The sequence below is a fragment of the Schistocerca cancellata genome, chromosome 5, assembly GCF_023864275.1.
Source record: "Schistocerca cancellata isolate TAMUIC-IGC-003103 chromosome 5, iqSchCanc2.1, whole genome shotgun sequence".
Taxonomy (NCBI): Eukaryota; Metazoa; Arthropoda; class Insecta; order Orthoptera; family Acrididae; genus Schistocerca; species Schistocerca cancellata.
The window spans coordinates 299,513,273-299,523,821 of record NC_064630.1 but is presented as its reverse complement, the minus strand read 5'-3'; the positions used below and the strand labels follow the sequence as shown (position 1 = coordinate 299,523,821).

Below are 10,549 nucleotides of genomic sequence, written 5' to 3'. Positions count from 1 at the left end.
AAAAAAAAAAATAGATACAGTTGCTAAGATCGAGGAAGAGAAAGCCGATGGCCCCAAAGACAGGAAACCCTTCCCACCCCTCATCCCAGAGGCCCCTACTCCTTAGTTACTTGAGTGAGGTTTGGTGTTAAATCGTCTCCTACAGAACGGGCATTCTCACCTTTACCCTTGAGGTCCCCGAAGGATATCTTAGGAACCCTATGGAAATGGCAAATGGTGAAAAATCAGGCACACTTGTTTGTGAGGGTTGTCTGAAGGATGTAATGTGTGTTTTGTGTTAGCCATGATTTATTTGCTCTTGTAAACCATGCTTTCATCTACAATGCCCACCCCTTTCAAGACCTATACAACCCTCCCATTTACATCACATCTCCTGAAAGGTAGAAAATACTCTATAAAAATAGAAAATTTATACACTCTGCTATCACAGCTGTTTAATTAGTCACCTCATATTATATTATCCACAAATATAATAATCTATTCAATTTTATATTGTCTAGATATCACTTCTTTTCTGCGATTCTCTTAAATCAGTCTCTATTTTTTTGTCGTATCCGGTTTTCTAAGCAATAAGGTTACAGGGTAGTAATAGATGTGAGAATAGTTTTAAGATTTTAAGGGAATTCGATGGAGAAAAACTATTTTGGAAGAAACACCGATAACAACTCGCAATCTGACAGTCATCACTCTGCCCGTTAAGTCAGAACATTAACGTCCCTGGGGATAGATGACTCCACCCAGGTCCCATGGATCTGATATTAATTTTTCATGTGCACTGACAGACCAGCATTTCTCTTTAAACTTCTTTTGATAGTCTCCCCACTGCAAATTAGTCACCACTTCACTAGTTAACACAACATTAGGTGAAGATACTGTTTTGTCTACTTTGTCCTGAATAAGCTTGACTTCCCTACACAGGTCATCTACGCCCTTCCTGGTATCAGTAACTTTGGAAGAAGCATTAGGCTTCACATTCCAAGATGTTATTCTCTCAGTGAGTTTTCGATCTATAATTTCTACAACTTGTTCCTCCAGATTACTTACATTTACGATATCAGAGCTTACTATTTTCTCTTTGAAGCTTCTTTCTACATTGCCAACTCATGCCCTTACACCTGTAAATTGCGATTGAATGACAGGCATTAATTCGTTCAGCATATCTGCATTCTCCTTTAAAGTATTCAATCCCAGCTTTACAGCATTAAACTTAACATTACATACATTTTCAAAGGACCCTAACTTTTCGTTGATTTTGGATTCTACAGCATTACATCTGTCTTCAACGTTAATTTCCAACTTTTTTGGTAGATCTAGGAAAATATCATTCTGTTTCTGACTAAGGTCAGTAAACATTTGATTTACCTCAAGGGTCAAGGAACTAGTCAATTCATTCTTTAAATTTATTTTTAAATTATCTACTCTATTAATTAATGCATCGAATTTAGTCTTCATAGCATCCACGTCTTCGCATAGATTACTAAATTCTTTACTTTATGAATCGACTTTGCCATTTATGAAACCTACCTACGTTTCTAGCATTTGTAGACTTAGAGAAAGCTTTTGACAATGTTGACTGGAATACTCTCTTTCAAATTCTAAAGGTGGCAGGGGTAAAATACAGGGAACGAAAGGCTATTAACAATTTGTACAGAAACCAGATGGCTGTTATAAGAGTCGAGGGGCATGAAAGGGAAGCAGTGGTTGGCAAGGGAGTGAGACAGGGTTGTAGCCTCTCCCCTATGTTATTCAATCTGTATATTGAGCAAGCAGTAAAGGAAACAAAAGCAAATTCGAAGAAGTTATTAAAATCCATGGAGATGAAATATAAACTTTAAGGTTCGCCGATGACATTGTAATTCTGTCAGAGACAGCAAAGGACTTGGAAGAGCAGTTGAACGGAATGAACAGTGTGTTGAAGGAGGATATAAGATAAATATCAACAAAAGCAAAACGTGGGTCATGGAATGTAGTCGAATTAAGTCGGGTGATGCTGAGGGAATTAGATTGGGAAATGAGACGCTTAAAGTAGTAAATGAGTTAGCTATTTGGGGAGCAAAATAACTGATGATGGTCGAAGTAGAGAGGATATAAAACGTAGATGGCAATGGCAAGGAAAGCGTTACTGAAGAAGAGGAATTTGTTAACATCGAGTAGAGATTTAAGTGTCAGGAAGCAGTTTCTGAAAGTATTTGTATGGAGGGTAGCCATGTATGGAAGTGAAACATGGACAATAAATAGTTTGGACAGGAAGAGAATAGAAGCTTTTGAAATGTTGTGCTACAGCAGAATGCTGAAGATTAGGTGGGTAGATCATGTAACTAATGAGAATGTATTGAATAGAATAGGAGAGAAGAGGAGTTAGTGGCACAACTTGACAAGAAGAAGGGACTGGTTGGTAGGGCATGTTCTGAGGCATCAAGGGATCACAAATTTAGCACTGGAGGGCAGTGTGGAGGATAAAAATCGTACAGGGCGACCAAGAGATGAATACATTAAGCAGATTCAGAAGGATGTAGATTGTAGTAACCCCTTACCACATACTGTGCCAGATATGGTACATACCACTTTTCTCTTTGTCAATCTCATATCTGAGAATATATTTCCAAACTGCATGTTGGAACAGATATGGCACACAGTCAAGAGCAGCTGTGCAAGTAGTGTATGCCATCAGTTGGGAGAGTAAGGAATTACGTGTTATGAATCTTTGCTTTGTGTTGCTAGCTGTTTACATCCAAGTTTGGTCACACAAACAGTTGCATCAGGTACAGTAAACGATTGATTTGAGTGTTCATATTATTTTCAGAGGGAAAAGGCAATCTGTGGACAGTTATAAAGAGATAAGTTTATATACTTGTTCATTAGAATACATATAATATTGAAAAATAGGTCTGTGACGGATATGGCACAACATGTAGCCTTGAAAGCATAGAGTAAAAATTGAACATAACCGAACCTTTCCTAGTAACATATAGCAGTTCGTTTTCTTTCTTTTCAGCTCTGTTACTGCAATGAACGTAAGAAAGTTTTATGGCTCTTCGGCCGCAATAGGAGTTATAGAGGACGGAAATGCTAGTGAGGATCCTGATATGTCAGATGACGAAACATTGTCCATGGAAAAAAAACTTGCAAAATGAACATCTTGCTTTCTGTTCGGAATCAGAGAGTGATGATGATATTAGGCCTAAGAGTTATAATACAAAAAATAAAAGTACTGTGATATCAGAAACAGAGTCAGAAACAGAAGACAACAGTGAGATATGGTCTACTGATGATTGTGACCTTGAAAGCATTCCTCTTGCAGACAGGATGACAGCAATGCAACGAGATTCAAAACCTTCAACTAAGGTGGGGAAACCTACCATACATTGGAAACCAGGACATTTGATTAGAGGGGATGATGAGACGAAATTCGCCAGAAATATTGCTCTTCCTCAGGAAGTATTGGAACTTGGCACTCCAGTGGAATATTTCCAGTATTTCTTCACTAAAGACATAGTGCAGTACATAGTCGAACAATCCAATCTGTATTCAATACAGTGCCGACCCAATAAATGTGTAAATGTTAGTGCTGGAGAAACTGAACAATTTATTGGTACTGCCTTCTTTATGTCAGTCCTTCAACTCTCAGCAACAAGACATTATTGGTGCAAATATCTTGGCCACCCTGCTGTGGGTGACATAATTACTTGTAATCGATGGGAAGAAATAAAGCGTTTCATACACTTCTGTGATAACAGTAATCTAGTTCCCGCTGGTGGACCCAACCATGACAAACTTTTCAAAATTCGCCCACTGCTAGACCAGCTGCGTGAAAGACCGTTGCGAGTACCAAAAGAGGAATTCTTAGCTGTGGATGAACAGATTATTCCAACAAAATGCAGATCTTCACTAAAGCAATACAACCCCAGTAAACCACATAAATGGGGCTTCAAAGCTTTTGTCCTTAGTGGAGTGTCAGGTTTCAGCTATGATTATGAAATTTTTGCTGGAACTCAGAGTAATATCATAATACCTGGTGCTATGGATCTAGGAGCTAGCAGCAATGTTGTTGTGCGTCTTACACAAACAGTCCCACGACTTGCGAATCACAAGTTAGTTTTTGATAACTGGTTCACTAGTGTACCCTTGTAAGTGTATTTGCACAAGGGAGGTATACAATCACTAGGGACAGTCCGGTCCAATCGAGTACGTGGTTGCGTTTTGTCTAAGGAGGCAGCAATGAAGAAGAATAGTTGAGGCAGCGTAGAGGAAAAGATAGCAACAGTAGATGGTGTGCAACTGTCAGTAATCTCCCGGTTTGATAATGAAGTAGTCAACACTTTGTCAACTTACGTTGGATGCAAACCAGAAGGCGAAATCAAGAGGCTTTTCAGGAAGGAAAAAGAATACAAAATGGTACCTTGTCCGTGCTCTGTGTAGCTGGCTGGTGTGGCCGCGTGTTTCTAGGCGCTTCAGTCTGGAACCGCGTGACTGCTACGGTCGCAGGTTCGAATCCTGCCTCAGGCATGGATGTGTTTGATGTCCTTATGTTAGTTAGGTTTAAGTAGTTCTAAGTTCTAGGGGACTAATGACCACAGATGTTAAATCCCATAGTGCTCAGAGCCATTTGAACCATTTGAACCACGCTCTGTGATGATCTACAATGACTACATGGGGGGTGTCAATCTATTAGATTCTATGCTAGGATATTACAGAATTCAAATCAGATCAAAGAAATGGCACTTGAAGGTATTCTTTCATCTAGTTGACTTGGCTTGTGTGAACAGCTGGCTGTTATGGAGAAGAACAAATACGGGCTACATGTCCTTTGTTGATTTCAAGGTCACAGTTGCAGAGGCCCTCTGTAAAACTGGGAAATCCTTATCCAAGAAACGTGGTAGGCCAAGCAATGAATTTTGAGTGCAAGAAGAAGAGAGACCCTACAGCAGATCTTCCACAGCTTCAGGTGCGACTGGATGGGATAGATCACATGCCTATCTGGCTGGAAAACCGTGGTCGTTGCAAGTATCCAGAATGCATGGGAAAATCCTATATAGCGTGTATGAAGTGCAGTGCGACATTGTGCTTCAATAAGGAGAGAAATTTCTTCATCAAGTTTCCTAATGAATAGAGAAAAATGGAAGCAGAATTTGTGTTATTTTCTCAAAATATGTGTATTGTAATGAATAGAAAGTGTAATTGTTTTATATAAATACAGTTCTGCTAGTTCATGTACGTATCTTATTGTATATTTTCCACGTTGTGCATCATCAATTCCTAATTGGTATCACATGGTATTAGTCATTACTGCATGCTGTCCCATATATGGTACAAACCCTTAATTCTAAAATATCTGCCCCTACATAAGATTTAGAATTTTTAAGCATTTTTTATGAAATCAGAACATCGAAAATAACATGTAACATTTTTTCAGAAAAATAAAAAAAATCATGCAGTAAGTGGATGTTGCGCTACAGAAGAATGCTGAAGATCAGATGCGTAGATCATGTAACTAATGAGAATGTATTGAATAGAATAGGGGAGAAGAGGAGTTAGTGGCACAACTTGACAAGAAGAAGGGACTGGTTGGTAGGGCATGTTCTGAGGCATCAAGGGATCACAAATTTAGCATTGGAGGGCAGTGTGGAGGATAAAAATCGTACAGGGAGACCAAGAGAAGAATACATTAAGCACATTCAGAAGGATGTAGGTTGCGGTAAGTACTGGGAGATGAAGAAGCTTGCACAGGATAGAGTAGCATGGAGAGCTGCATCAAACCAGTCACAGGACTGAAGACCACAACAACAACAACAACAAGGTTTCACTCTGAACCTTCAATTGAGCATTTAACTGATTACTTAAAGCTTCACTCTGGGCATTCATTGAAGCATTTAAAAGCTTCACTTTGGGTATCTAATCCAGAATTTACTGATTCTAGTTTTTCACTTAGAATCACATTCTGAGTTTTGATTAAATTTACTAACTCAGACCAGTCAGGCACCTCCTTACTAATTTTCATAGCCATGACTGGTTCTTGAGTTTCCTTGACTTGTCGTATGTCGTCCATATTATTGCAAGCTTTAGATCTTGTAAGTGTTTAACAAACTTTAAGTATGATAACTACACTAATAAAGTTCACTGAACAGTTTGTACCACTTTGTACTAAAACAATAAAGTTCTGTTTTATGCTAACCCGACTGAGAATTTGTGCTACATTGGTGAGCAGATATGAAGGCAGCAACTGGTGCCAGCGGCGTCGGATGTTGGTTCCACATCTGCGTCCCCACAATGTGTGTGAGAGCTCTACACTCCCTGCACCGGATCTTCTTAATTGAAGTGTTCTATTTGTATTTCTTCTTAGAGAAACACACTGGAATCTTCTTCTCTATTTCTCAATTCAAAATTTTTTCCTTTCAATATTTGAGCATGTTCCGTTATCTCGGAGTAAATTTTTTGTCTTATTTGGTTTAGTTGCTACAGCAACATACAACAGCTTCTTTCCTCGTTTTTTGGTCTTAGATTCCTTTTTTTTCTGTCCTTTCTCACCGATCGCCAAGTTCTAACATTTTGAACGACGATTTAAGTGTGAAGAAGATACACTAACTTCCAATCTTTTTACGAGGTGACTTACTTGTTGTCAACAGCCGATCTTCTTTGCTGACTTCTGGAATCTCTTTAAACTTCTTCTCTGAACGATATATTAAATCTTCATACAGAACAATCATCTCCCTTCTCACATAATATCTGACTTCTTGTAAGTCACTTGTATCGCCTCATGTCAGAAACAAATCTAATTACGTCCACAAAAGAGTTGGCTTAAAAACCATAACTCTATATCACAGGATTCATGAAATATGTCTTGCCTCTAGCAAGGCTAGAATACGATTTTTTTTCAGAGTTCTTTTCTCACTAACAATAGCCACTGATACTATTATCACAGAGTTACATAAATACTCTATGGTTCTCTCGTACACATTTTTTAAACGTCCATGGACTGCCCGACAGGTACTTGTCAGTGACGTTCGACCGCCATGTCTACATTCTTCCTACGACTGAATTTAAACCTGCACACGGACATGTGATGCACAGTAGGTGCTCTCTCACACTCATGTCTAAAATATCGTGTGTCCAAGATGGTAGAAGCCTTAGTGGTTCTAGAATTTACGCAGAAATTCTCAAAACACTACAACTTTATTTAGTACTTCTGTTAATTCATTGAAAAAAGTGTCCACACTACCACTGGGAGATCTATACACACACAAAATGATTAATTTCTTGGCGATATCAAGTCCTGTTAATTTAATAGCTGATATTTCAAAGTGTTTGTCTTCACTTACTGTACTGAGGCCATGTCTTGATTTGAACTGTGTTCCTTTCCTGATATAAATGATGATATAAATTTTCCCTTGAAGTAGTTCTGAAGTAAGAGTTTGTCCTTTCATGCAATTATAATACTACATGTTATATTGCTGTGTCTCTACACCAGTGCTCAGTAACACAAACTACTGTGCAATCCAAAGATTGGAGATCAACTTTTAATAATTTATTTTACTTTTTTATTGATGGCATATTTTTATGGAGGATTCTCAAGTCTGTGAAATGCCCCATGTTACTCTTTCCAATGGTTTGTTTTTCCTTGTGACATCTGATGTGTTTGATATTTGAAGTGTTAAAATCTGTCTTGTGAGTGATTGTTTCAGTATTTTTTGAAATGCTGGAGATAATCTTTAGGCAGGGGAACCTGTTGTCTGGATTTATCCAACAAAGACCTACTTTCCCTACCTATGACAACAGGTATTTGACCATATGTGGCCCGAGATACACCTCCTATACTTTTATGAATCAGCTGTACCAATCTTCCCTTCCCAGTCCTGTTTAGGTGTAGGCCATGCCTAGTGAAACCCCATTTGTCGACAGTCGCCGTGGACGGCAGGGATGCTTTCTTGTCCAGGTCACCATCTATGTGATATGCCCCATCCCTGTCCAAACTGTTTCCCTCCCCACCCACTATCACTGCATGGTCCTCTTTTCTAAAGTCCTTACATAAAGACCCTAAGTCCTCTATCATGTCAGCCCTGCATTTATCTTGAAGATACTGGTAGCCTGGTACACTGCCCCTAAACTTCACTGTAACTGAGGGCCTACACCTCACCCATGGCTACTACCTAGCAGTCCATACAGTAAATGATTCTTACTCATAAACACCGAAATAATGCTAACAGTTTGTATATGTAGGAGGCTACAGGGCAAAAAGCTTCGAGAAATAGCCTTTCTTTAAAATTTTCTCAATTGTTTTGTTTCAAATGGTTTCCGGTTTAAAGGAAATATTTTTCGTGTGTAGCACTTGACAGCTAACAAACTGATGTACCATGCAGCTGTGTCTTATTTCTTTAATTGTCTGCAAAATTGTTTTTCTCTGCCCATAAAATTGCATTAACATGCTGGATTCTCAGCTACAAAGTGGCGAAAATGATATTAGGTTTTAGCACTAGCTGAGGCAATGGCTGATGACATTGGCTGGCCACACACCCTGTCACACGACTACAGATGTGGCCTTATTCTCTGGTGGCGTTGGTAAAAGCTATGTCTTTGCCAGACTAGTAATGTATGTCTGTGGTTCAAGCATATTTGAGGTTATGTTGGAAAGTTGTGATATTAAACTTCATTAGTAAACACCATTACAGCAAGTAAATTTCTGAAGGGTATAAAGTTGTACTAAAATTGATCTGGAACAAAAATAATTATCTAAACTACCTTCAAATATCAAACAGTATTTGAAGGTATTGAGATAAACTGTGGAATATTACCTACTCAATAGCACCAACAAAAGCTTTTAAACTGTAATAACAGGATCCCAGTATTGCCAGAATGGACACAACACAGGGTTTTGCAATATCTCCAGTATGTCATGCCATCTCTAACCACATGACTGGCGAAACGTCAGAACTGGAAGACCAATTGAAAAGTGCAGGTTTATATCGTTTTCTTACTAAAGTTGTTTGTGACGTATTGAAAATTTATCACACACATGTTACTCTTGATAGGAATGTCTTATAATTAAATATCAAATAACACACACTGACGAAAAAGGTTATCAAGAGATCTAAACATGAACAATAACTTTATTCCTTCGCATCCAATGTTCCATTTAGATGCGTACTTAGAAGTATCATATTACTGTGTCTAAGGTCACATCTTCGCATTTGTGATGGATTCTGAGACTAGCAATGATATTTGTATTCATAATTGTTATAAATATTTTATGGTGTTTTCCGACTATGTCCCAATTTGCTTGGGTGTGGCTAGGCAGCAACTTGGGAATACAGCTTAAACTGCTAAAAGTGAACAAGCAGCAATGATATTTGCAAAGTGCCTAAAAGAGGCTCTCATTTCGACTTTTATTTTAAAAAATGGAAAATAGTTAAATTGTGTTTTAAAAGCGTATAATATTTACTTTATAATGTTTTGTACCATTTACAGTTTAGTAATAGGAAATAAAATAAAAGTTATTATGAAAAATACTTTTATAGAATATACACTTAGCGAGTTCCAAAAATAGCTGCCAAAATCGGATGCCATGTACAAATAATCAGAATAACACAAAACTAAATTAGAATATAGTATTAAATCGGAGAAATCATAATCTATTTTCAGAGTAGGTATAATACAACATCTTCCAGAAAGTTGTGGAATTCTTGTGTGTTTTGTTTGCTGAACCCAAGAGCCCTGCCATAGGATGTTCCTAAGAGATTTATTTTTCACGGTTTGGTTTTGTGTCGTTTAATACCTCCCAATTTCCTAGCACTTTCGTCTTTGAAAGGGCGTTTAACTTTCTGACAGTTGTATAGCTATTCTTCACAAGATATTGCTAGTAAGCATGAAGAAACAAGCTTCCATAGCAAGATGACACTAAACCATCTCTTCTTCAAGATCTTTACCTAAAAGTGTAGGTCTGTCTCATTTTGTTTTTGCTGCTTCCTCATGTGTACTGTACTTCATGTCTGAGACACTCATAAGAGTTCACTGGCCTTCTTCCAGCTAACCTGATTTTGAACTACATCAATAGCTTTAGTCATTTTAGACAGATTCCACTTTCTTTGATCAACCCTCCCTATTACCCTCTCGCAATCAACAAGAGAATTCAAAGGGAATAAGAGTTTCCACTAATACGGGAAGAGTTTAAACATGAAAAAACAAGGGACCTAATTTGAGGGACTTCAGGAGGTACAGTTTACGTCACTAAAGCCTGCATTTCGTAACAGAATAACTTTTTAATGGAACATGTCAATCAAAATGTAAAAATGTCTGGTACAAAAAATGTATCAATTTACAATATGCAGTGTGTGTACACCCTATCTATTACTAAGAAAAATACCAATTTTCCATATATGCGTTTCCACTATGTAAATAATTGCACTTCAAATTGTTTATTTGGTACCTGTCTGATGGAATTCATGGTACTGGGCTTGTTTGTACCACTGCACTGACATTCAACATTCGTGGTTGAAACTATTCTAGAAGCTTCACATCTCACTTCATACACACATACAGGGTGGCACATGAAATGTGT

At 38.0% G+C, this 10,549-nt stretch overlaps 1 protein-coding gene across 1 annotated transcript; it reads left to right on the top strand.

Annotated features, from left to right (window-relative positions):
• Positions 1–3,066: 3,066 nt before the first annotated feature.
• On the top strand, positions 3,067–4,131 carry LOC126188501 (uncharacterized). The gene has a single exon (XM_049930105.1). The coding sequence runs from the start codon at positions 3,067–3,069 to the stop codon at positions 4,129–4,131; it is 1,065 nt and encodes a 354-aa protein (XP_049786062.1).
• The last annotated feature ends 6,418 nt before the right edge of the window (positions 4,132–10,549 follow it).